Source organism: Podarcis liolepis, assembly GCF_965112155.1.
Source record: "Podarcis liolepis genome assembly, chromosome: 4".
Classification (NCBI taxonomy): Eukaryota; Metazoa; Chordata; class Lepidosauria; order Squamata; family Lacertidae; genus Podarcis; species Podarcis liolepis.
The window spans coordinates 80,437,499-80,465,460 of NC_139558.1; the positions used below are offsets into that span (position 1 = coordinate 80,437,499).

At 42.8% G+C, this 27,962-nt stretch overlaps 1 protein-coding gene across 3 annotated transcripts in view; it reads right to left on the reverse strand.

Annotated features, from left to right (window-relative positions):
* The window catches only part of MTUS2 (microtubule associated scaffold protein 2), a 300,965-nt gene that overhangs the window by 22,520 nt on the left and 250,483 nt on the right, over positions 1–27,962 (reverse strand). For all 3 annotated transcript variants that reach the window (XM_083498852.1, XM_083498853.1, XM_083498851.1), the window contains one exon: positions 25,665–25,876. In XM_083498852.1, the coding sequence (XP_083354978.1) occupies positions 25,665–25,876 (212 nt within the window). The remainder of the gene's footprint in view (positions 1–25,664; positions 25,877–27,962) is intronic.

Here is a 27,962-nt window from a genome sequence, read left to right on the forward strand (position 1 = left end):
GAAGTAAGACTCGCTGTGTTCAGTGGGCTTGCTCCCAATTAAGAGTGCTTAGGATTGCAGTCTTAGGGTCTTTCTGAATAGACTGTATAAAGGGAATTCAGAAGCAGTTTGGGTGGGTGGAGGGAGGCGGCGGCGGAGGAGAAAAAGTTAAGATGGTCTTCCTTGCACCAACATCACATTGGAGTCTGTGAGCTGCCTTAAGTGAAAAAGGAAAATGCTGACTGGGGTGGCAAAGGCACTAAAAACCATGTTTAGTTTGAAGCTCATTAAACTGGCAACAGCCATTCTGGAAGACCCAAAATTCAGAAAACAGCTTTCGCCAATACAAAGTGATAAGCTATGATAAGCTATGAGATAAGCTATGAGAACAGCATAACAGTACAGTTTAGTGGTATAAAACTGGTAAGAAAATAAGAGTATTAAAGTATAAGATTATAAAAATAAGATAATAATTAAGTAGAAGTAGTAAATATTTAAAGAACCAGAAGGGGAAGTTGAGGGAAGTCATGGGGAGGGGGAGTTTTCTTTTATATGACAAATGTTATATTGTGTTGTTTGATTGAATATAAAACTGTAAAAATCCAATAAAATCTGTTAAAAAAAGAAATTCACAGTTATCTTAGTTCAGCCTTGTGTTCCAGAACCTGTTTACCTGGGATTGCTGACTCACTGATGTTATCTTGAATAAGCAATGCTACCTTGACAAAGGCAAAGAATCTCAGACTGCTGTTAGTTTCACTCACTTTATCAGGCTCCTGTGTATCCCAGGAACAACCACACTACTGTTATTCATTCAGTTATGAAAACATTCATGTCAAAACTTTATTATACCTTACTCAGGCCCTATGGTTAAAACCTGGTTACCTAAATCGCCATTTGCCAACCTGGTGGCTTCCAGATGTTTTGGACTAGGGACATGCTGGCTGGTGCTGATCGGAGTTGTAGTCTAAAACATCTGGACTGCACCAAGCTGGTGAAGGCAAAAAGAGTCAATCATTTCTTGCTAAGTGTCTGCATACTGAACAAGGACTCGAAGGACGGTTTTTAACCTTGGCTCTATTTAGGGTGCATTCCCTAATGCATTCCCACTACACATGGCTTGGCCACCCAACAGCCCACACCTCACTGTTCTTTAAGAATTCTGTGATAATATTAATAAAACCCTGAAAATATAGTTACTCCCAATTCTCCATCTCTATTTCCTCTTGATAAACAATACGCTTGAGGCCATTTCCTTTGCTTATCTGAAAAAGGCCAAAGGACGTTTGGTGGAAAAGGGGGAAAGACACAAGACATGCTCGGCTTCCCAGAGCAGTTCAGACTGCAGTAAAAGGTCAGAAGCAAGAATGAACATTTGTGAAGTACAACTGCATCCAGGTAAGTATGATCTACAGAAATAAATTATCTTGGTAACTGCCCCTCTCAGAAAGTGGCCAAGCTGGAATATGGAATATGCCCATCTGAATAACAAACCAGAAGCAGAGATGGGAACCTAGGGTCTATCTGTACCCAAAACACAGTGCTAACCATTCTGGAAATGTCCTTCACAATTATTGGTAGGCTCCCCCCCCCCTTTGCCACAAATATTTGTTTTCCAACTCTTCATAATGCTTTTTGACAAAGAGCTGATGATTAATAGGATTAGATGCCTGACCTTGCTTTCTCTGAAAAAGTGGATAGGTTCGGTGTCAGCTAATCTTCATATCAAACCTCAGGATACCTTAGAGGTGAAGCATATTACAATTCCCTGACATGTTCCATTATCTTATAAGTGTGGGCTGTAGATATACGTGATGCAAAGGCAAATGTTGTGCTGATATGAAATGAAAAAGCCTTCTCCATCATCATGGCGTTGTTTGTGGATTTCTGTCTCAGTAAATAAAACCCACAAATCAGAGATGTTACTTTCATTGGAAAATGAGCAAATGCCCTTGAATATTTCCTCCCATGAATGCAATGTTAATATACCTTGGACCTCACACATGATATTATAAAAGTCTCAAACAAAAAGGCCTGAGACTGTTAAATTTACAGTTGTCATATATAATAAGCTTTCATTAAAATGTATTGGCAAACAAAGAAACCACTTTTGTTCCGAGCCTTCACAACCCCAAAATGTCTTGATTCAAACAATATGCTCTGAACCATACAATACAGATTGGCTGTTTTTAAAATCTTTTAATTTTTATGCTCACAGTCAGGTTGGCCAAAGAGCCATAAAATGTGAGATTTCTAAGTGCTAGTCTTGACCTTAAAAAGGTAAAGGTAAAGGGACCCCTGACCGTTAGGTCCAGTCACGGATGACTCTGGGGTTGCGGCGCTCATCTTGCTTTACTGGCCGAGAGAGCCGGCGTACAGCTTCCGGGTCATGTGGCCAGCATGACTAAGCCGCTTCTGGAGAACCAGAGCAGCGCACGGAAACGCCATTTACCTTCCCGCCGGAGCAGTACCTATTTATCTACTTGCACTTTGACCTGCTTTCGAACTGCTAGGTTGGCAGGAGCAGGGACCGAGCAACGGGAGCTCACCCTGTTGCAGGGATTCAAACTGCCGACCTTCTGATCAGTAAGCCCTAGGCTCTGTGGTTTAACCCACAGTGTCAACCGTGTCTTGACCTTAGAAATTCCTAATTCAATGTGATGACTTTAATACATTGTTAGATTACAAGTCCCATCAGCTTCAGCCAACAGAGCCAATGTCATGGGACTTGTAGTCCAAGTTCTAGAAGGCTGTCTTAAATTTAGCAATGGGTATTCCCATCTCCTGGAGGGCTGTAATTACCCACAATAATGAGATAGTACTATGGTCAGCTCAATACATTTTGCTGCCTAGGACAATGGACAAGATGTTGGTCCCCCAATTCTAACAGACCATATTGCCAAGTGGGTCTTACTTCAGCATCCTCTACCTCACCTGAGAGCAGCAGGTTAGCTTAGGAAGTGCAGGACAGGAAGCATGGCTCTGCCTGCTCACCTTTCTGTATCTGCCACCTGAGGCACTTGCCTCCTTCTGTGGCATGATAAGGCCGGCCCTATCAATTACCCAGCTGTCTGTTGTGGGGAAGCAGGGTTGGCAGCAGCAATGGTCCCGGCTTGAGGATGCTGGATGTTCTCTTTCCAATCACACTTTCAGTCATGGTAGTCTAGTATCATAAGCAGCAGTGACTGTGATAAAATTAACTGGTTTGTAAAAGGACTAGACAAATCATTGGTTGCTACTTGCTAAATGCAGCCTCCATGAACAGGGGCAGTAAGTTTCCAAGTGGGTATAAACTGTTGGGAGCGGCCATCTCTTTGCGCCTTGCTTCAGAGGCATCAAAAAAGAAGGCTAAAAACTGTCTGATCCAGCAGGACAATGCCAATGACTCTGGCATAAGGGCCCTAGGATGAGATTGTAACAAAGGACATTTTACCTCCATCAGGACCCTACTAATGGTGGATTCAGATGATGGAGAGCTAGTGTGTGGAAGCTCCTTGAAAGCTCCTCATAGTAAAGGTAAAGATAAAGGGACCCCTGGCCATTAGGTCCAGTCGTGGCCGACTCTGGGGTTGGGGCGCTCATCTCGCTTTATTGGCCAAGGGAGCCAGCGTACAGCTTCCGTGTCATGTGGCCAGCATGACTAAGCCACTTCTGGCGAACCAGAGCAGTGCATGGAAACATCGTTTACCTTCCCGCTGGAGCGGTACCTATTTATCTACTTGCACTTTGACATGCTTTCGAACTGCTAGGTTGGCAGGAGCAGGGACCGAGCAACTTCCTGTCCTGCACTTCCATCACGGGGATTCGAACTGCCAACCTTCTGATCGGCAAGTCATAGGCTCTGTGGTTTAACCCACAGCGCCACCAAACAGTGCTATAATTGCAAGAGGAAGTGGTCTCAATGGCTTTGAACCCCACTTCTGGTCATCTGAACCTGTCTGATGTTACCCTGTGATGTTCTATGCTCCAAATGACAAACATGTATCAAGCATGCCTCTCCAATTCTGAACTCTCTGCATTTATTACTGTTAATTATTCCACAAGCACTTTGCAGTGGTTTACAGTAATTATCTCTTTCAGCCCCACAATATCCCTATGGTCATTAATATGCACACATTACAAACGACGAGGCCTCCCAGAGAGTTCATGGCTGAACCCAGGTCTCCTTGTTCCAAGTACAGCAGACTCTGTTTTGGCTCAAGCATTCTCTCTCCCTCTCTGACAAAATCTAATCAGGTTTGGGAGGGGATGTGCTGCTTAGTCATGGCTGCACTATTTGGAATGCCTCCGGAGCAAAGGCTTCCTTTTCTTAGCATACTGGGGGAAGTCACATAGCTCCTTTAATAAATATTTCATCTGATTCTCCAGGAAGGCAATAGCCACATTTTATTACATCTGGGATTAAAAATGATCTGCCATCTGTCTTTCCCATAAAACATCTTAAAATCTGCCCCTGCAGTAGATAGCCACTTTCTTCCCTGCCCCCACTGTTCTTTTTAGACTGAAGTCTATAAGCCCAACTTATCACCACCGTTTCCCCAAGAGTGCACAGTTTGCCGAGTTCTTTATTAAGCCATACATTTTCCTTCACATGGATGGCGACACACCGCAAGCTATACTTTAACCCAATAATCAGATCAAGAAGAGGAAGCTTCAGTTTGTTTTTCAGTGGATTAGCAAGATCATCCCAGCCTCAAACAAAAATCTACCAAGCCAAGTATTTCTGCCAATGTCTTTCCTATTAAGCAAATCAAAAGCTGGTCACATTTTCCACCTGGTTCCATCTGTGAGCTCACAATGCCAAATTAACGCTCGCAGTGGTAAAGAATGACAAGCTGTGTGTTAGAAATAACTCAGATTCATTCAGCTACCTGTAGATACTGTTGTGAACTCTGTAGTGACAATCCATGACACATTTCAATTCAACACACAAAAATTCAATTCCACCCCACATTCCCCTGACACAGAAGAGCACAGCACACAAAATAAAATTTAACAAATGAAAAGCAGAGGCTGCCAAGAGAAGACAGATATTTGCCATGCAAGCAAAACACACATCTCAAAATGCAAGCTACAATCCAGTCTGCATTCCACAGGTAACATTAACAGAACACAAAAGCGAAACAACAAATCAAATCAGCTCCAAATCCAGTAGGTCCCCAGTATGTTACTGCTTCATAAAAATGTTAAGTGCTTCAGTTTTAGACTGCAGGGTGAAATGATGCAAGGCACTGCAGGCTTAGGTGAATCTGACGGTTTTGTTTGGTGCTAGCGAATGAGAAGTCAGCACATTATATAAAAAAGATGGACATCATCACAGTCCCTCTCCCCATTTCCCTCCTTCCTTCCCTCCCTCCCTCCTTCCTTCCTAGTCAGCTGCAGCTTGCAAAGCAACATTCTCAACATTAGCTAGAGGAAGAATAGAGAGAACACAAGGCTAGCTGTCACAGCCCTTTGGATTAAGTAGGAAAAAAGGAAGAGGCAGAGTACCGTCTTGTCCAGGCACTGGAGGCAATAATAAAGCTTGCAGCAGCACTGGCCCATTCTGGCAGGCTGGCTGGAAAAGCGGCCAGCTTCATTCAGAATGTCAGGGTGTTTAATTCCTAAGCAGCAGGAAATGTCTTTTAAAAAAAAAAAAAGGACGAGAAGGAAAGGAAGAAGATGGATTGCTGACAACTGACACAACTTGTGCGCTGTGTGTGTGATTCCTCTCCAGCTACCTGGGTTTTCCTCTTATTAACTTCAGGAATGCAGGAGGAGGCGGAGCAAAGCAGAGAGCAGCATATCTGAATCCTGGCAGGGAAATGGGAGAGAGGGAGGGACGGTTTTTTGCCACTGGACTCCTCCGCAGAAGGAGGCAGATCAATAGAGAGAAGCCAACAGAATATTTGATCAGTTTCATCATCCTCTGAAGACACCCAGCTGCTCCTCCCTGCAAAAAGTCAGCGGTCACCACACGTCCCCCTGCCTAGCCCAGCCTACTCCTGCATCACTGCCCAATCTGCTGCCTTCATCCTTGCCTGCAGCAGGAGAACGTCAGCTGGCTGAGTGGCTGGAAGAGAACGGGCTGCAGCCGAGTGGTGGAGCATCTCCTTCGCACACAGAGGGTCCCAGGTTGAACCCCTGGCACCTTTGTGCAGGGCTGAGCATTCTCTCTCCCTCCTCCCCTGGCCTGGGGAAACCACAACCAGTCACTTGAGGCACTACTGACCTCGTTGGACCAATGAACCGGCTCAGGGTAAGGCATGAGAGCTAAGTTTATTGAGAATGTAACACAAAACAGAAAAGGAGGCTATGAATTCAACAGAGAAAGTATACAAAGCACAGCAGTACATATGAGAGGCCACCGTTCCATGGTAGAGAACATATGTCGTGCATGAGAGTTCTCCTGTTCGATCCGTGGTATCATCAGGTTTGCTGATAGCAGGGCTGGTGAAAACCTCTAAGCCCCCGCATTGCTGTTCCCAGAGCAGACAATATGACTCTTTCTTTTTCTCCATGGTACTACATATTTGGGATGCGGGTGGCATTGTGGGTTAAACCACAGAGCCTAGGACTTGCTGATCAGAAGGTCAGCGGTTCGAATCCCCACGACGGGGTGAGCTCCCGTTGCTCGGTCCCTGCTCCTGCCAACCTAGCAGTTCGAAAGCACATTGAAGTGCAAATAGATAAATAGGTACCGCTCCGGTGGGAAGATAAACGGCGTCTCCGTGCGCTGCTCTGGTTCGCCATAAGCGGCTTAGTCATGCTGGCCACATGACCCGGAAGCTGTATGCCGGCTCCCTCAGCCAATAAAGCGAGATAAGTGCCGCAACCCCAGAGTCGGCCACGACTGGACCTAATGGTCAGGGGTCCCTTTACCTTTACCTTTTACTACGTATTTATGTTGCAGCGTAAATCGCTTGGAGACCTTTTAGGTAACAAGCGACTCTGTATCTAATAATGCTTAGTTTGATAGATCAATGGCCTCACTTTGAATACTGACCATTTAATGAATTATTTAATCTCTATACCGCTTAATTAATATATTAAAAAATATCTTGGAGAGGCGTACAGAAAACTGAAGCAGCAACAGACAACATACGCAAAACATTACAAAAATATACAGTTACATATAAAAATATCACACCAGGACAAATTTACTAATAGATATAAATGAATCTTCCTTCTGACACACCCTCCCTCTCAGCCTCCAGGTCTTACCCAGGGTTCAAACAAACTCTTAGCTCACCCACAAAAGTCTCAGGATGAGAAGAGTTACTGGAAGCAGTGGACCTCACCCTAGTCTCTCACTCTAGACTTGCTTTTGCAGATGGTACTGCCTCAGGCTTCCCACAGCTGTGTCCCATTCAGCTGTACTCTCCATTCCCAGGTGCAGCAGGTTTGTTGAGTTTCCCAGGGATCCAAAGGATAATAAAAAGGTCCCCCTCCACTAGCTACCTGGGTTATTAAAATATTAACATAAGCAGAGCTGCTATCACACAGCAGTTCATGCTGTTTTCCCAATATTTCCATAACTCTTAATTTATGCATTATATTTGAGCTTTCACATGATGTAGTAAAGCTACTTCAGGAAATGCAACAGAATATGCTGTAAGTTTACCAATCTATTTCTATGCTATTTGCTTCCAGAAAGACATCCGTTTGCAGATAACATGGAAATGAGTGCTAAACTTGCACTAGAGTCTGCTGTATTTCCAGAAGTGGTTTTTATGTCATGTGACAGCTCAAACATTATGCAGAAATGAACAGTTAGGGAAAGTTGGGGAAACAGAATAAACTGCCATGAACGCAGCCTTCCATAAGCTTACGGAATGATGTGAACATACACTGCAAAAGCAGTTACAGATAGGTAGCCGTGTTGGTCTGCCATAGTCAAAATAAAAAAATTCCTTCCAGTAGCACCTTAAAGACCAACTAAGTTAGTTCTTGGTATGAGCTTTCGTGTGCATGCACACTTCTTCAGATACACCTTAAAGCACTTAAGTTTTGCATTACTCACTAATAGGGACTAGGAGAAAATTGACTCAGCCCATTGAACCAGCCCTTTCCCAGTCTTCACACTTTTCTGAATGTTGTAAATGCAATTGTTGATGGTTTTGGATGGACCATAATACACATTTAGATATATGGGGGGCGGCAATGAACCATAGTTGTTAAAAATTGGTAATGGGTCAAAGTTCTAAGAGGGAGAGAAGGGCCATGGGTGAGTGGGGGAACAAAGAAGGTTCCAGATTCAATCCCTGGCACTTCCAGGTAGGACTGAGATTTTTCCCTGTCTGAAGCCCTGGAAAGCTGCTTCCAGTCAGTGTTAACAATATTGAAATAGAATGGACCAGTGGTCTAAGTCAGGACAAGCCAATCTTAAATTCAGCCCTCTGTTTTCCCATATCAGTTTGTGGGTTTCCCCCTTTAAGTTCTTGTGAAAACTCATCAGCATTTTTTAAAAAAACAGACACATTTTTGTATGCAATTTTACCTGATGTACACATTTCTGTACAACATTTCACTCATATGATGCCTTTTTGCATGCTGTTTTCATTAATATATGCATTCTCATGGACATTACTGCAGTATATGCATTTTTTTGTACCGGAGAGTAGCAGTGCAAAATTTAGAGAAGTGAGTGTTTCCAATGATGGCTGCGTGTTAGCGTGCAGCTTGGTGAAGAGTGAATTTTGTAGGCTTGCCTTCAAATGCAAACTGAGCGAAATTATGGCGCAATGGGTCAGTGTCTGACTCTTAACCAGAAGGTTGGTGTCCAAGCCCACCCAGGAATGGCTGTGGGCAATATTCTTGCATCGCAGGGCATTGGACTAGATTAACCCTCAGGGTCCCTTCCAATCCTACAATTATGAGAGTCTATTATTTTCCCTTGTCACTGTTTCAAACCCAAAAAGATCAGAGTGTCCTCATCACTTGATGGTCAGGACCTACTGGCACTTTTAGAAGACCTCATCTGGTGGCTTCAGGGGAGCAAAGGTGGTAGTGGCACAAGGCTCTATGAAGAGCTGAGGAAGCAGCCTGGAACCATGTTAACCAGGAAGCCTATGGGAGGCTCCCTTTCCATCTATCAGAAGGGACTGTGCAGGCCACCTCCTCCCTCCCCCCTCCAAAATAGTCTCTGCAATATTTTGTGTGGATTTCAACTAATTAGATTTTCCTTCTTCCATGTCTAGATAGACATGCTTTATTTCTTTATGGCTATGTTAAATACATAATGGAGTCCATAACAGCTTATGACTAGGTTGTGAAGCACATTAGCATGCAGGCATAATTAAAGCCTCGCTTGAAAAGGCTTGGCTTTGCAGCAGTGTTATATGACACTGCAATGCAAATGGTTAGGATTGCACTTTAATTGCATCATTTCACCACAGATCCACGGGGGGTTTAAACATGCATGATGTACCCCCTCCCGATTTACTCTGCTGATTTTGTTTCTTTCTCTAATACAAGACACTAAAGTCTCAGTTTTGGTCCACTTCTTCTAGTCATCAGATTGGCATTGCTGCCTGTGTGTTTGACATCTCTGCTGAATCACTTGCTCCTTCCTTCCTCATTCTACTGTCAAATTTACCCTGACCGTATTTACCCCTCTATCTTTTTCTCCATTGTTTCAATTTTTGTCTCTATGGCCTGCTGTAGAGATAGCTGTAGCCTATAGTTTGGAAATTGGAACACAGACCCAGGAACACATGATCCTGTCTCCATTATTCTCCTTTTCCCTTTTTCTGGTTGGACTTGACCATGGTTTAGCATTAGATTGGTACCATCACGAACCATGGTTAACACCAACTGGGGATTCCACTATAACTGTTGAAAGTTCAGATTGCAATCCAAGAATTGTTTTGCTGTTAATTGTGCAGGCACTAATTGCTTTGGCAAACCATTATCTTTTGGCACCAGTATCTTTAATAATAAGACAATAGCAACGACCTACCTGACAGAGTTGTTACTAAGCTTACTGAGATCATCCATGTAAATAAATGATCTGGTCACTAAGCATCAGAATTATTATTATCCTTCCCTGCTCTACACACATGCTGACTTGTTTTCAGCGTACTCTTGAGCTGATCTCATTTTATCCTATAGAACTTGCACATCTTATATAAAATTCTCAGTGAACTGTGTCTCATAAGTCAAACTTTTAGACTGTGTTCTCTGCTGTCCTGAATCCCAAAATGGTCTGCCCTGCTCCATCTGATCTGATAATAGGACAGTCTTTGGCTACACAAGCATATAGACACACAGTTCTTCAAAGGATGTTGCACTTCAAAACTATAATCATGTGCTCAGCTATAAATGTCTAAAGTTCAGGGTGGAATAGTTTATTTTATGTCTGTGTCAGTTCTGTATCATTCAGAAGTCTGTTGTGTTTCATCTCTGCATCAATCTTCAATTTAAAAAAATAAACTGCACATTTACATCTAAATGCGTACTTTAAAAAATAAAAATATCACATTTTAAATGCATTTTGTTGCAAAGTATACATTTCTAAACCAAAACAAAAAACTGATTATAGTACATACTTTGCACCAAGACTTGCATTGCAAATTTTTCAGAAGTGAAAAACCCAAAGGTTAACTATATTCTGACGCATCCATTAGTCCAGGAGGTACAGATCAGGTCAAATAATGCCAGAATTTGCAAAATAAACGAAGTCCTTGGGCATACCTAGCTTAAGCCTCATTCAAATTAATGAGGCCAAGTCTGTATCACTCAACCCAATACAGTGGTACCTCTGGTTAAGAACGTAATTCGTTCCGGAGGTCCATTCTTAACCTCAGGTACCACTTTAGCTAATGGGGCCTCATGCCACCACCGCGCCAACGCCACTGTGTGATTTCTGCTCTCATCCTGAGGTAAAGTTCTTAACCCGAGGTACTACTTCTGAGTCTGTAACCTGAAGTGTCTGTAACCCAAGGTACCACTGTAGAGTTTATTTCCAAGCATTCATTCATAGGCTTACATTGTTACTTATTCAACTCAGTGTGTATATATAATGCAATATATATGTTGTTGTTGTTTAGTCGTTTAGTCGTGTCCGACTCTTCGTGACCCCATGGACCAGAGCACGCCAGGCAATATATATAGCAGAGTGTAAACGAGAGGAAAACCTGTCCGTGTAAATTGTTCATAACCACTGCTCTGGCAGAGCTGTGACCAGGTCAATTTTTCCTTAAGCAGCAGAAAATATTCATAATCAGCTTTGGTCCCCTAATCACACTTAGGAACATGTCTACAAAACCCCATAATCCCTGAATAACATTCACAAAAAGAGGCCTTGTCCACCAAATACTCAGTACACTTTTTACGTGGTCCCTTTCACATGCACCTAAATGGAACAGAAGAAGCTCCTCTGCAGTGCAATTCCATACATCTAAAGGATGTATGGGAATTGTGCAGCCACATGGTTTTCTGCCATGCGATTCTCTTGGTTTCTGGAAATGGATGACTAACAATCCTGATGCAATGTTCTCTGATGCAACAATGGCTTTTACCAATAGCACTGCTAAGACAAGTGACACTTTAATGCACCGTTTTCATACTGAGTCTTGTCACCTCTGAACCCTCCTGCCCAGCTTGTGTTAAGCCATTTGAGAATGAAAAACAGTGATATAAAAATCCTGACCATATGAACAAAGACAAAAGTTCATTTGTGGTTCTAAGGTCATAATGGGTGCCATTTTCTTAACTGTGCAATACAGTCTCAGGCTCTGAGTCATGAAAGGTTTATGTCTGCAATGCAGGCAATACTGAAACTTCTTTATTTTTACAGTGAGAATAATAAGAATGTAGAGATGGATTATTAAAGCAATATTGTTAGTCGGCTGTCTTGTGGATGGACAACTAACAAGTATTTGCAGTGTAATCTACTCAGAAACAAGTCACAATTCAATGGGATTTGCTCCCATTGCAGGCTTAATATTCTTTCATGAATTGGAATGCCTTCCTAATATATTGATCTCACCCTCTACCTACTAAGAGGGCAGAGAAGCAGGTGGGGTTAGTTTTGCATGTTGAATGTAGCGAATGAAAGGCAGAAAACAGTTTATCTGGATTTTTGTAGCCTTGAGGGTTTCAACAACGGGAATGTTAGACCTGATGCCTAATTTTTAGGGATTTATGTGAGTAAACAAAGCAAGTATTACAAAGATAATGTATATCTTCCTTTAGGGATGGACAAATATATAAATGTCCGTTTCCCTCAGTTTCACGTTTTTCCAGCCTTCAGTTTTTCCCATTTCTGCATCTGTCTGCAAACTTATTTTTAAGAAGACATGAAAATTTCTGCACATTTTTGTGTGCATTTTCCCTAAAACATGCCATTTTAAAAAGCAATTTCCCCAAATATAATGCATTTTAACATAAGAACAAAAAAAAGCACCTGCTGGATTAGGCCAATGGCCCCTCTAGTCTAGCATCCTTTTCTCACAGTGGCCGACCAGATTCCTGTGGGAAACCCGCAAACGTGACCTGAGCACTTCCCCCTCTCGTGGTTTCCAGCAACTGTCATTCAGAGCACAGCCATCATGGCTAGTGGCCATTGACAGCCCTTACCTGGATGAATTTGTCTACCCCCCTTTTCAAGTCACCCAAATTGGTGACCATCGCTGCCTTCTGTGGGAGCAAGTTCCATAGTTCCATATATATATATTTGTATATACAGTCAAACCTCGGTTCTCGAACAGCTCCATCTCCAAACGTTTCGGTTCCTGAACGCCGAAAACCTGGAAGTAAATGCTCTGGTCTTAGAACTCGAACGTCCGGCATAGCTTCTGTTTGAGTGCAAGAAGCTCTTGCAACCAATCAGAAGCTGCGCCTTGGTTGTCAAACGTTTCGGAAGTCGAATGGAACGGATTACATTTGACAACCAAGGTTTGACTGTATATTTTGTAGGGGCTAGAGAGAGGCATCACAAAATTCAGAGAAGTGAGCATTTTTAATGATAGCTATGGCGTTGTGGGTTAAACCACAGAGCCTAGGACTTGCCGATCAGAAGGTCGGCGGTTCAAATCCCTGCGACGGGGTGAGCTCCCATTGCTCGGTCCCTGCTCCTGCAGTTCGAAAGCACCTCAAAGTGCAAGTAGATAAATAGGGACCGCTCCAGCGGGAAGGTAAACGGCGTTTCCGTGTGCTGCTTTGGTTCGACAGACCACATGACTGGCCACATGACACGGAAGCTGCACGCCAACTCCCTTGGCCAATAAAGCGAGATGAGCGTCACAACCCCAGAGTCGGCCACGACTGGACCTAGTGGTCAGGGGTCCCTTTACCTTTTATGTTTCACTTTGCATATTGTGCAAATTAGGCAGGTTTGCATTAAAATGTGAACTGACAGGATTTCTCCTCGTTCCTAATTTCTTTGATATGTGTGTTCTCTCCCTCTCTCTCTCTCTCAGTCAAAGGAAACAAAACCCTTCAACCCTGGTCTTATTCCTTTGTTCTGGGAAGTGGTGAGCATATAACCATATTTTTTCTTTGACCCAGACACATTGGGCTCTCTCTTTGCTGTTACCAGGGGCAGTTCTACCAAGAAGCACCATTTGATTAATTATGCTCTTGTATGAAAAGAATGGGAGGGCTCGTAATTGGAAAATATTTTTTTGTTAGCTTTGCTATTCTTTTTATTATAACAATCAATTTCACTTTTTAATCTACAGGCTTGTCAGGCCTTGGAAATAAAAGAGTGCATGTATGGCACGTGGGAGATGTGGATTTCCAGCGAATTAGATTTCTTGAACTAGGCATTTCTGATTATTGGTTATGTGCTGCCTGACATACTGCATACTGTAATGAAGTAAGGTAATGTATATATACAGCTGTTTTGAACTCCCTTCCTGCCCTCTGTCCATTACTCCTGGTCCCCTGGGCTATGCTGACACACTAGACACAGATATGCTCAACACGAGTGCCATTTTCTTAAAATTAACAGTCTAAAACAACATCAGTCTTTTCACACCGCACATGCAGAATTTAGTCTCTGGCACAAGCAATTTTTAAAAGGTCACTTACAGCTTTACAGGGTGAGCTATGAGCCCATGAGGCTGACATACAGACTCTGTAGCAATCACAGCTTCATTGTGTGAAGACTATGGGGGAGACTGGCACACTAATACAGATCTCACTCACTGAATGGGATTAGAACTGACCTGGAAGAGTTATGGGCCCTTTCACGAGGTACGCTCAGAATGCCTTTTTGACTCTTATGTTTCTTTTGTTTTGTTTATGAGCATAGCTTATCCATCTGACACAGCACAGAAAACAGGTACTTTTAATTCAGATTACACTGCTTCAATGGCTTTATACAACGAAGTAGCCTATAAATTTGTTTAATAAATGAATAATAAAACCCAGTGAATATATTTTATCCTGTTTCTGTGAAGAGGTTTGAGCTAAAAATCTGCCTTATAAACTTACTTTGTTGACCAGGCCTTTGGTAGAGAAGGATCATGAGAAGGTGAGGCCATGGTTGCTTCATGACTGCAGCAATAGTTGTTGTTTTTTGGTGTGTGTGTGTTATTGTATGATGTGAATTGCAATGTTTAAAGTTAGACATGAGAAGAGAAGACTCCCTGGAAAAGACCCTGATGTTGGGAAAGATTGAGGGCACAAGAAGAAGGGAACGACAGAGGATGAGATGGTTAGACAGTGTTCTCGAAGCTACAAACATGAGTCTGACAAAACTGCGGGAGGCAGTGGAAGACAGAAGTGCCTGGCGTGCTCTGGTCCATGGGGTCACGAAGAGTCGGGCACGACTAAACGACTAAACAACAACAACAACGTTAGACAAATAAACAATCTGTAATCAGTCTGAATATGTAATCTAGAGAGAGTTTTAAAACTGAAATCTGAAGAGGCAAACGACTTTGTTAAGCCTGAGCTAATTTTGAGTTGATTAAACTAACAAATTTATGGAGCAATCCTATGCATACCTCCTTAGAAATAAGTCCCATTGAGTTCAATGGGACCTCCTCCCAAGTACATGCATATAGGATTTCAGCCAATAATAATAATAATCACAATAATATAGTGAAAATTTGGTTATGCAGATCCACATGGTTTGTTATCTCAAATATTCTCTTACTTCTTGGTTATTATTTGCAATAGTGAGACGTTATCATGCGTCATATTAATTGATTGTAATTAATTGGCACTATTATAACACTGAGACCATTTGTTCATGCTTCATTTTGGTAAAATGGTGAGAGAAAGAGGTCAGAACCAAGTCCTTGCAATAAAATAAGAAAGACAGACATGAAAAATATTTTCTCTCTCTCCAGAAAAATAAGGAAGACGGACATGTATATGACCTGGAGCATAACAGTTTACAATGAGTTAACTAATAGCTGGTATATCAAGGGCCTTTCTGATATCCCCCCCCCAACTCTCTTGGAAGTCTGTGTAAGACTGACCCTTGATAGCTTTCATGACATATTTCGTTGATGCAGGGACAGAGAAATGATGAGAGCTGCAGTCCAGCAACATCTGGGGGGCCACAGGTTCCCCATCCCTGAATTGGCTGGGGATCCAGAAAGTTATTTTTGCCTTGAGTGGGGGTGAATTTGCCACACCCCAACTCCCCTGGGAAAAAAGACTCAAAATGGTTTTGCCCTGGGGAAGAGTTGGGGAATGGTCAGGTGGACCATCAGGACAATCGGGATGGAGAGGAAGCCACACTTTGTAAGAAACTGGCTTCACCCACCACCCACCCACACCCCAACACTTCACTCTTCTCTTTGCAGCTTCTTCCTTTCTTCCTTATGGAATATGGGCTTTGCTTGTTGCCTGATGAGTAAGAATTTTGAAGAGAGTGCCTGATTGGTCTTGGGACTCCCTATTTTTTTTGCCTACTCCATACTGCTGGGAGTCCTGTCCTTGGGGGTGCTGTTTTGTATTGGCTTAATTGGTTCTCAGCTTGGGCAGGAAAGAAAAGTTAAGATCTGGTGGGCTTAAAACCAGTGGCATTGTTGGGTTAAGGGCACTCTTTGTCACCCAATGCTGTTTTGGCATTGAATCCTTTTGGCTTGGCAGGGGCATTGGGTGAACCCCTACCTAGTGGGGCCACGCTGCATTTGTCAGGTTCATTTACCCAAGGTCCTTTGCAGCAAGGAGGAAGAATTCCATTCCTTTGCTGCAGGGCCACATGCCTCTAAACATGCCCAGGATTATACTTGTTTAATTAATAAGATTTTCTTTTTATGGATTTTTATTGCTATTAGAAAAGGCTTTTTCTGTATAGTGAGAAAGTCTGCTAGTAACCCTGAAGAATTAAAAGCGAAAGCTTTATCACATGCCCACAAATAATGAGGCCATTGTGGCAAAGGCCAGAATTTACTGGCACTGTAAGATACTGTGGGGGGAAATCCATCAGCCACTTCGCATGTTGTTACTGTTTTCATTTTTCATTTAGTAAAACAAACAAAAACACAGCAGTTTAGATGCTCAGATGACAAAAACGTCTAGGCAACTGCAAAGTGCATTCCTAAAAAGCCATTCTGAAAGTGTCATCTATTTGAATACTGCAGGTGAACTCAATTTCCTCTCCAATAACAAAGGTATCATCTGTGACACCAGCTGCATGGGGGGCTCAGTTTATCAAATTATAAACTTCACTTAATTCCTTGCCTGTCACAACCACTCTCCTGCAGTGGAAGAGACAAGCTTGTGTCAGAACCTTTTGTGATGCCGTAGCAAATGGGATCCTTATCCGTAACAAGGGTCCTCATCCTTGGAAACATTTTGACGGCGGTGGCGACCTAATAATGAAATGCTAAAAAGGAGGAGAAGAAAGTAGAAAGAGAAAGCCAGGCTACAAATTCCCACTCAGCCATGAAACTCACTGGGTGACCTTAGGCCAGCCATGGTCTCTTTGCCCTCCTTCCCTCCCTCCTTCGCAGGGTTGTTGTGGGGATTAAATGGGGGGGGGGACTATGTACACCACCCTTGATCTCCCCTGAGAAAAAAAAGTGGGATAGCAATGCACCAAACAAATAATATAGTGAGTTCAGTAGACCTCACTGAACAACTCTCAGCTGCACCAAAGTCACAGATATTGGGAGTAAGAAATGGATGAATCCACCTAAGCCTACAGAGAACCCCTTGGTGGATGGGGAGGGAGGCGTTCGCTCATTGAATGATCATCTGACGGGTGGAATCCAATGCACTTGCTCCGTTAGTGCAAGGATTTTGGAACGTTTCCTCCTTTTCCTTCTGCTGTGCACATCCTGCACCCTTCCCAAATCTGCTCCAAAGGGTTGGGGGAACCCTCAGGACAGATTTAGGGGGCCATAAGGGGGGGGGAGGGAAGAAGGGAGGGGAGTTCTGTTGCCCAAGCAGAAATCAAAATTATCGTCATCCAGTGCCATACTGGCTACGACCCTTTGATCGATTTGTGACGTTTTAATCTACTTTTCAAAATGTGTATATTGTATGTTTCATTTTGTCCCTGCAGCTGTGGCCATAAGGATTGGTAGGGCAGAAGGAAGGAGGAGCGACAGCAGGTGCCACCATAGTCAATAGCAAGCAGAAGCCTGATTCTGGTTTTGTCCCCATCTTCCTCCTTGCTGACTTCTACACCCAGGGAAACACTGCGACAAAGGAGGAGGCAGCTGATAGGGAGTGCCACCTCCTGGGCTGCTTGTGAGCAGACAGGCAGGCAGGTGGGATTGGCTGACGTGGCTGGGACACTGCCCCATTTGCCTTAATGGACCAGCTGTCACTCACTGTAAGGCCGCTGTGAGACACATAGGAGAGTGAGAAATAAAAAGGGGGCAGAAATGGTGAACACAGCCATTTTGTTCCTCTCTCAACTCAGTATGAACCGGAAAAAATAAAAACTGGAATACAAAGTCTTCCATTCATTCCTGACTAAATCATGCCCTTAATGTAGAGGAAATTAGGCTTAAATACTCTTGAAACCCACTGGACACATTAACTGGTGACAATCAGAGAGGGGCAGCTGCAATGAGAGTGACCCTGGGACCCAGTCCTCATCTCCTTTCACTCTGATTGGCTGCAATCAGCACAAAAAATGAGAATTATTATTATCAGTGACTAACAAGCTCGCCTTTCATGCTGCTTGGGGTGGCTCTTGGGCACTGGAGGCAGGGACGCTGCTACTTAAATAGTAACAGGTCTTTGACACACACACCAACCCTAGACCACTCAACCTTTGTTTGCAACTGAGCTATGTTGTCCCTAGCTTACGTTTAGACTTTTCCCATCCAGAGTGTTCCATCAGCAGGTTATCAGAATAGCCGCTGTGTCGTGCCTAACATGACTAGAGCTACAATGTCAGACCATAATCAAATTGCAAAGCAGGCAACCTCCAATTCCCTTCTCCCTGTAATTTAATTAAGCATGCTAATGTTATTTCGGAGGAGTAAACTGCAAAGGGAAATAGGACAGTAAGTAATGATGTTTCACATAACACTAAATGACGTTATCTGCAGTGCAGAAAGAAACCAATCAAAGGGTTTGTGTGGATAACCTCTTGTTTTCTGTCAGTGAAGATACAATCATGGAGTGATGCATTTACAGTGACTGAAAACTTCTGCATTCTTATTGAGCTTCAGTTCAAGATGTAGTTCATTTTGGAAATGAAAGGCAAGACTCCTCCCACATAGACACACCCTGTCTCTCCTGTGTGAGTTGGTAGAGCATGAGACTCTTAATCTCAAGGTTGTGGGTTCAAGCCCCACATTGGGCCAAAGATTCCTGCACTGCAGGGGGTTGGACTAGATGACCCTCGTGGTCCCTTCCAGCTCTAGGATTCTATGAAATAATTGCTACCAAACTTGATTTACAGTGGTACCTCGGGTTAAGTACTTAATTCATTCTGGAGGTCCATTCTTAACCTGAAACTGTTCTTAACCTGAAGCACCACTTTAGCTAATGGGTCCTCCTGCTGCTGCTGTGCTGCCGGAGCATGATTTCTGTTCTCATCCTGAAGCAAAGTTCTTAACCCGAGGTACTATTTCTGGATTAGCGGAGTCTGTAACCTGAAGCGCATGTAACCCGAGGTACCACTGTACATCAATGCAGAGGATTGGTGGTTTTGTTTTTTGTTATTTTGTTATTGATGCAGCCACACAAGTTTAAAAGGAACACATAACTTTAAATTTAAAACATGGCATTCACATACATTTCAATGAAGTTAAACTATTTTATATTCTAACTGCATCTCCTGAAAACAGAAAGCTGCTTATTATGGCTTAAAAACTGCCAAGACAGTCAGGCAATCTGCACTGCAACAATATATTTTAGCAGAGCATTTGTGAATAGCACCATCAGATTACTTGTTTTTTAAAAAAGCATTGTGTTTCATCCTGAACCCAAGAGACAAACAAAAAAATCAGCTTTCCACAAATAAAGGGCCAGGCTGAATAGCACCATTTCTGCAATATGTTACTTTAATGGTTTTAAGCTGATGTTTTGGGATGTCAGTTATGTAATTATTTATTGACAAAAAAACCTAATTAAAGGAAATAATATTTGCCTCAGGCACATTATTTTTCAGTCCCCAATTCTAGAAAAACACTGCAAACTATTGGCTGAACAATGTTTACTCAATCTTTATGATAGCAGGTCCCTGTCATCTACACATTAATGAACAGAGTGCCTCTGAGTGCAGTCTGAACCCAGGATCCCCCCCCCCCCCCGAACTGAGCTTACAGTCCTATCACACAAAAATCCATTCCTGGTCAGCTTTTTTCCCCATTGCAGCAGCCTGATTTAGGTGGGATAAGTAATTTTTTTGTTGCTATTATTGAACAGTTGTACATCAGACAGGGTGGAAAGCCATGTATTGGATGTGCAGGAAACCAGGAGTCCATGCCAGACCATAATTGCCACTCACCAGGGACAAAGGTAAGGAGTCCTTGTCAATCTACTGCAAATCACCCAGAGATTTCCCAGTAGGTTCCCATCTACATTTTGTCCCCAACTAGTCTATGGTTGCAATGTAACTGAATATCCACCCTATTAGGTCCCATCTACATTATATGTTCAAATCATCATCATCACATTTTAAACAGTCATGGCTTCCCAACAAAGAATCCTGGGAACTGAGTTTGTTAAGGGTGCTGTGAGTTGTTAGGAGAGGCCTATCTCTCTCACAGGGCTACAGTTCTCAGAGTGGTTTAACAGCCAAGCCCTCTACCCAGGGAACTGGAACTCAGGCCAAGGGGGTTCAGGCTCTTCCAACAACCCTCAGCACCCATAACCAGAATCCTTGGGAGGGAGGCATGATTTTAAAGCGTTATGCTTTAAATGGAGAGCACAGATGGGGCCTCACTAAGAAGAAATGGGGGAACCATTCTTTTACACACGTATTACATGATTTAGCACATGGAACAGCATTTTCCTGGAATCCGAAGCTAGCATTTCGCTCAGTGCAGAAGCTATGCAAGACCAGATGAGGAATACATATGAAGACCAAATCCTAGCACCTGCTCCTCTGCTGCCATATTTGGAATGAATCAGCAAGTAAATTGCTTTGCAAAAAGTGTGTGTGTGTGTGTGTGTGTGTGTGTGTGTGTGTGTGTCCTTGCTCTCAGCCAGCAGGGGGGTGCCTCTGTTCAGTCTAATTGGACAAGTTAGCAGCTTCCAGAGCTTGCAAGCTGAAAAGGTAAAAATGTAATCAGTGCTAATTAAGGAGTAATTATCTCCAATTTGGAATTGACCACCAGGTGTTCAGAGAGGTGGAGGAGAAAAAAAGGATGCTGTGACATAGACATTGTATGGCTTAGGGTGTTTTAGCTCTCTTCCATCTTGCGGACCCATTTTGCATTCTGTGATGGTAAAAGGGTGCAATATTTTCAGATTCCCATTTGTTTCCAAGCCCCAAGTATACACATGTAAACGAGTCTAAGTCTATGATTCCAGCCTGTCTTTGAACTGAATCCATGCCTCTTCTTTAATGCCTGCTATGCCAGCAGCAGCAACTGCCTGTACACAGCAGGAGAAGCCTACAGGTCAAATCTATACTTGCTGGATTTCAAAAATCCAGAAATTTACAGTCAGGTCATATGTGTCCTTACCTGCATGGAAAAGTCCAGGACTGAAATTGGACACAATAAGGACCTGGATGGTAGGATGCTGGTGAGAAAAGGAATTATATTCACACACACTTAACACATACTAAGCATGACACTACTGCTTTCAGAGCATACTGCTAACCCCATAATTAAAGTGTGTGTGTTTGTATAATATTTTGATATTTCCATACATTGGGATTGCATGCCTAAATGTATGCCAGTGTCAGGACTGGATCAGGACTGTGGGCAGCCATTTCTGAATTTGGCCTGGAGGCAAAGGGAGAAGATGGAAACCTAAGAACCATGAAAAAGGAGTTTGAAGGCCAGTATGTATGGAAGTGAGAGCTGGACCATAAAGAAGGCTGATGGCCGAATAATTGATGCTTTTGAATTATGGTGCTGGAGGAGACTCTTGAGAGTCCCATGGACTGCAAGAAGATCAAACCTCTCCATTCTGAAGGAAATCAGCCCTGAGTGCTCACTGGAAGGACAGATCCTGAAGCTGAGACTCCAATACTTTGGCCATCTCATGAGAAGTGAAGACTCCCTGGAAAAGACCCTGATGCTGGGAAAGATTGAGGGCACAAGGAGAAGGGGACGAGAGAGGACGAGATGGTTGGACAGTGTTCTCGAAGCTACCAGCATGAGTTTGACCAAACTGCGGGAGGCAGTGGAAGACAGGAGGGCCTGGTGTGCTCTGGTCCATGGGGTCACGAAGAGTCGGACATGACTAAATGACTAAACCACAACAGGTTTTGCTCTTCTGATAAGGCCAAGGCAGGAGGTCCAAGTGCTAGCAATTTCACCTGGCCAGTCCAGAGGTTTTTCTTTGCCTGCCAAACACAAGGGCAAATGCTACGTATTCCTTCCCCTGTTGCACCTGAAGAGGGCACCAATACTTAACCAGGCAAAGTTGTAGGGTAATTGTCAAGCTTATCCACACTTACCTTGTTTCTCATTCTTTGTAGGCTGAGGTCCATGCTCTACCACTCTGCGTCTGAGTGTCTCCTCCCCCAAACTTCCCCCATGAAAACCCAATATTTAAAGCTGAATCAGAGGAGACACTGAACATTAAAGAATAGGTTTTTGTGGGGCAAAAAAAGGGGGGCACTCAGACACCTAGCTTTAAATTGCAGGCCATGCCAGGAAAGGATGGAGGAAAGGTATGGTAAGTGTGGATAAGCCTTTAGCTTCTGTATCTGCTCCTGGTTTTCCAAATCAAGCCCTTGGGCTCTTGAGAGGCAAAACACACATGGATTCATAGTGTCATGCTCTAAGGCAGAACAATAGATGTAATGCTTTATTGCTCAACCATATTCATACTGAGCTTCTTTCAGGGCTGTGAGGTTCTGGCCTCCAACCCTTAGCTGCACCACCAGTCTATTTCAAGGTAATTAGTGCACATGACAATACAGCTAGAAATGTGTTAGAAAATATTTTGTCTTGTTCAGGCAAGATCTATTATTGAAGAGAAAATATATTAATAATAAAGTTGTAGTCTTATTAGTATCTGTATTTCTTTTGGATGTATAACCTCCATTTTTAAGTGCAAAACTCAGATGGTTCATTTTTTGCCGTTTCAAGATACTCCCTAGCTACCAGAGCTTTAAATATGTGTTAGTTATGTATATTCACAACATTCTGTGTGTGTTTTGATGTTTTTGTAGTCTTCTTAGGTAGATTGTTTATTTTGACAGAGCAGTTTGCAAAATTCTGAATCCTGGGAAAAAAAAACAAAAAACCTTGGACTATGTGAATGAATTATGAATTGAACTGGAACGGAATTAGTTCCTTTATAGAGGTGGTAAACTAGAACTCCTTTTTAAAATGAACTTTCCAAGCACTGTCCTGTGCACACTCACAGGTGATGGCAATGACATTTGAACGATATTAAAAGCTGCAAAGTGTTCTGTATAGTGGAAGCAAAAACCTGCAACAATAACCAGAATTGAAATTTTGAATCCAGTGGATCTTACCTTTCATTTTGAAATAAAGAAAGTCCTGTGAAGCTTGAAAGTTTCCTTTCATTCAACTCTTGTTAAAACCAACCAGTTAAAAGCAACCAAATTATTCTCTTAGAACCAATGTAGGAACCACCTTCTGCTTTACCTATCATGCTATTTTATGTTATTTCCCCAGCAGATGTCACTATTGCCCCTTGTAACACAGAGATTTCAGATTTAATTTTGTTGCTTGAAATTGGGCCAGAGTATTTCTTCATTGATTATTTGACTGGTGTAACTTGCCCTAGGTTGGCAGTAACTGATATTAGAGATTTCCCAGTGTCTTGCTACATGAAATGACCAATTCATTTTGGGAGACAACCGTTTACCCAGAGCCAGCATTTTCAGCACCAAGGCCAGCGCACAAAGCAGTCTCCACTTTCCCGTCAAGTACGATGTTCCCAACAATATGTCAATAGTTGCTACAAATGCCTATCCAAGGTCAAAGTTTGACCCTTGCTCATTAGTTTGCTAATTAATAACTAATTAACAGACATCAGTCCATGAGCGTGGTAATCACTCACTGTATAAGTGACTAACTGCCTGTGCCAAACCACTGCTTTCATTTCCCCCCAGTTTCAATGCACAAGATAATAGCAAGATCCCCGTTTGTATAATTTGTTATGTGGCTGGCCAAGGAATCTGCACATATAGATCACTCTGAATTTTAGCTCTTTGTTTCGTTTCACAGCAATTTCCTCTGCTTTCCTCTCGAAGTACTTACATCACTGCTATAAATCAAATGCAAACAATAAAGTTGGCATGCTGCTTATAAATGGATTCTAAAGGAAGCGACAAATTAAGACTATAATATGCACCACCCTAATTCTTCTGCTTTGTATGGGGATCCAGCTATGGAACATTTGTTTACTTGACTGATCTCATTCCCTTTTAGCACAGTACATCACTGATGCATGTGTGGTTCAACGACTATGTATAGCCAGAATGAGCTGAGCCTTTCTGGCTATACATAGCCATGTTTAGATAAAACATTTAAATCCCAGTTCCATGGTAGGAAGTAGCTCAGGGGAAACCCAAGCCTGTTGCTGGCTTCTGTCCCATCTTAACTGGCCTTAGAGCAAGTGTGGGGAACATTTGGCCTTCCAGATGTTGCTGAACGACAACTCCCATCAATCCCAGCAAGCATAGTCAATGGCCAAGGATGACGGGAGGTGTAGTTCAGCAGCAACCAGAGCAACAAAGGTCCCACACCTGCCCTACAGCTTGTTGATGTGGTCCTCCCCGTCCTCAATTACCCAAACTGGGATCTGGATATCTACCATCTCAGTGCTTTCAAGTTATCTGCACCTGCATGGGACAGATTAGATACTATTCTTACCTGAATTCATTGAACCTGCCTGAAAATTTATTTATTTATTTAAATTCTAGACTGCCCATTGACCGATAAAGTTGTCTGCCTTTTTTTTTTTTTTTGCCTGCTTATAGAAATACTGTAAAACGTTGCAGCAGTTCTCAACCTGTGGGTCCCCAGATGTTGTTGGACTACAACTCCCATCATCCCTGAGCTCTGGCCTTGCTAGCTAGGGGTGATGGGAGTTGTAGTTCAACAACATCTGTGGACCCACAGGTTGAGAAAGGCTGGTTTACAGTCTTTTTCTTGCTTTTAGTTTTTGAGTTTCAAAAACACATGAACTAAAGCAAAACACTTTCCATATACTCCGGGGTCAGAAGTGCTGCCCTAGGTTTCTTCTAATGGAGATGATTCACATTTCGTTTCTACCTATTGGAATTGTGTAACATGTGAATCATCTCCATTAGAAAAACCCAGGACAGCACTTCTCATCCAGGAGTATTAAAGGCAATTGTTCTATATTGCAGTCCAGATGTTTTGGACTGCAAATCCCATTATGCCTGACCACTGGCCATGCTGCCTGAGGCAGATGGGAGTTGTAGTCCAAAACATCCAGCGGGCATGAGAATGGGGAGGACACATCTACATGTCTATATAACATGTAAGCACTGCAATATTAAGTGCACAATTATAAAAGGGAGATGGCGTTCTACTATCCCAGATGTGGCATTGTCAAGAACATTGGGCAGATTAAATGAAGCTGCTACACTAGCAGAACCGGTGCAATGACTCCCGCTAGCACAATGGGACTCACCCCAGCCCCCCCCCCACTCCCTTGCACCCTCTCCAAATCTGTTTCTCTCCTCTGTATAGGGGACACATGTTTCTCCTTCACTGGTAATCTTGGGCTCTAGCATTCCTAATGCAAAGCAACAAAGACTGCAGACACAGCTGCCAACACACAGCCACCATATTGCATTTTCTCTTGCTTCAAACAAGGTAACCATTAAGCGCCGTCATTTCCACACAAATTGTTGACACTGTGGCATGTACCTCCCTTGGACTGAAGAATGCAATCCTGCTGTGAGATGTATGGCAACGGCTGAGGTTGCCTTGCTCAATATTGTTCCTTGTTTAAACACTATCTCCACAATTTCCCCCCTCTGACAAAACAGGGCTGTCAAAGCCTAGGTTTTGCATCGGGATCGACATAACACCCCTCTACCACCTACAATAACCAGAAGCCCCTGGAAAAGAGGGAAATAATATTGCATGGGTTTAGGTACCAACAAGAACATTTGGAACGTGATAGCAAAAAAGAAACCTTACTTTCTGAAAGAAATGCTGTGTTGTGATAACAAAGACATCAAAGCCGCAGCCGGTTCTCTTAAGTTCCTCCTGGATGCAGCTGAATTTCCTGGCCTGTTCATCACACTTCTCCTTCATTTGCTGGATGAGCTGCCGCTCAGCCTCTCGAGTCTGCAAGTCAGGCTTGGTGGAAAATCCATTCCTTGGAACGGGTGACCTTTGTTTAGGGTGTCCTGCAAGAAGCAATAAAGAATACCCAAGGCTGTAATCAGTTACTTTATATGTACGGACACAGCTTTTCACAGTTATAAGGCTCTTGAGACTTGCCTCTATGGTTGTTGTTTTTTTGTGTGTTATAAGAATTTGCTCACAGTACAAAATAAAAGCACCAGCCCATAAAAACTAAACTTTATGCTCAGGGGGAGGGTTCCAGTATGGCATGGCATGGCTGTAAGTATACGACTTAATAGTTTTATGGATCTTCTAGTCGCTAGTGCATAGTGTTTGATTCTCTCAGATTACTGTTTTATACTTGTAGTTAGACAAACCAACATTTTCTGTTGGGAAGGCTTGAGAGTGAGGTATGTTATGTGGAAGACTGCTAAGGACAAATTTAGGAGATGTTACTTGGCAGGGGAAGGAAGTGAGGTCGCAGCTTCCATATCAATTATTTTGTTTAGTTGCCAATGATGCTGTATACATGGAGTTTTGTGGTATTTTTGTATTTGATTCTTATTTGTAAGAGAACACTTTGTTTCCCTGTTAATTATGCTGGTTTAAATGTGCGTTTCATACTTGACATTCCTTTCTAGCATTTTATTTTGATATTCTGTAATGTTGCATTTAATGCTTTAAGGAAGGTTGTAATCCACTTTGATAAAACCCCAAATATAAATGGGTATATATCAAAAGAAGACAGAACTCAGTGTACCACATGACTTGGCCTGCCCTCCCCCTGCTAAGGTAACCTGCTGCCCTTATTTTATCTTAGTTTAGTTAGAAAATATGTGGAAAGAGTAATTTAATATTTAACTGTAAATTTATGTAAGGTTGTTTTTTTCTTTGTATGTGCGGATTTAAGATACTGTATGATATCTTTGAATTTCAATAAAGGATTTTATTTTTTTAAAAGGTAACCTGCTGCCTTCAGGTGTGGTGGAAGATGCAATACCATTACCATTGTTGAAGTAAGATTCTACTGCTAGTCCAGCTGAGGTATGAACATGGAATCGTAGGAGAGAGCCACCCAGGGCCAGTCCAAGACATTCTGGCACCTGAGGTGACCCACAAAATGGCACCGCTTCCCCACGAGGGAAGAAGGGAAGGCATGAAGATTGACACCAGGAACAAAGGGGGAATAAGGATCTACATCGGGATTCACTGCCCTTACAGATCTTGTCACCTTGTGACCTTGTCACCTCAGGCAGCAAAATGTCTTGGGCTGGCCCTAGAGTGGAGAACGATTGTCTCCAACCAAAGCCTCATGTGCAATATATGTTAAAAGCAGTAGAATACCACTTTTTAAATAAACAGCCATGGCTTCCGGCAAAGAAACTTGGGAGCTGTAGTTTGTTAAGGATGCTGTGAGTTGTTAAGAGACCCCGATTCCTCTTGCAGAGCTGCAATTCCCAGAGTGCTTTAACAGTTAATCTTTCTTCCCAGGGAACTCTGGGAACTGTAGCTCTGTGAGGTTAGTGGGGGTCTCCCAACAGCTCTCAGCATCCTTAACAAGCTGCAGTTTGCAGGATGCTTTGGCCCATGACAGTATTTTTGCATGGTCTCTTTTGAGCAGCAGAATCCATTTGATACATCTGAAGCTATATAAGAACAAAAGGATTCAAGCTGTCTTGCAATGCCATGGATAATTTCATAGAGCTGGCATTGGGAAAGAAAACTCAGCTCTGGGATGCCTAAGAGACGCTGAATAAGGAATGTGCTTTTTCTCAGGTTATTATTCGAGAGTAGAACTTAAAATACCCATGCATTCATGTTTTAAATCAACTATGCTACACAGGCAAGACACATCCATCCTGCCATCCTTTCACTAACAAGTGACAGCTAAGTCGCCCCACAAGAATTCCCCTTATGTGGCATGAAAGATGTCACTGTGAAAGTGCAATGCTTAAGTTTAACGATGACACACGCACATATTTTTTATAGGATCTACTTATTACCCATGGAATGGTGGCAGCTTCTGATGCTGTCACTATGATGGGGGGAGAGAAAGATGCAATGGCAACTGTGGGTGGGTTATCACCACTGTCTTGCCTATCTCACAAGGGAATCAGAAAAAAGGGAACAGTCTCTGCATCAGTCTGC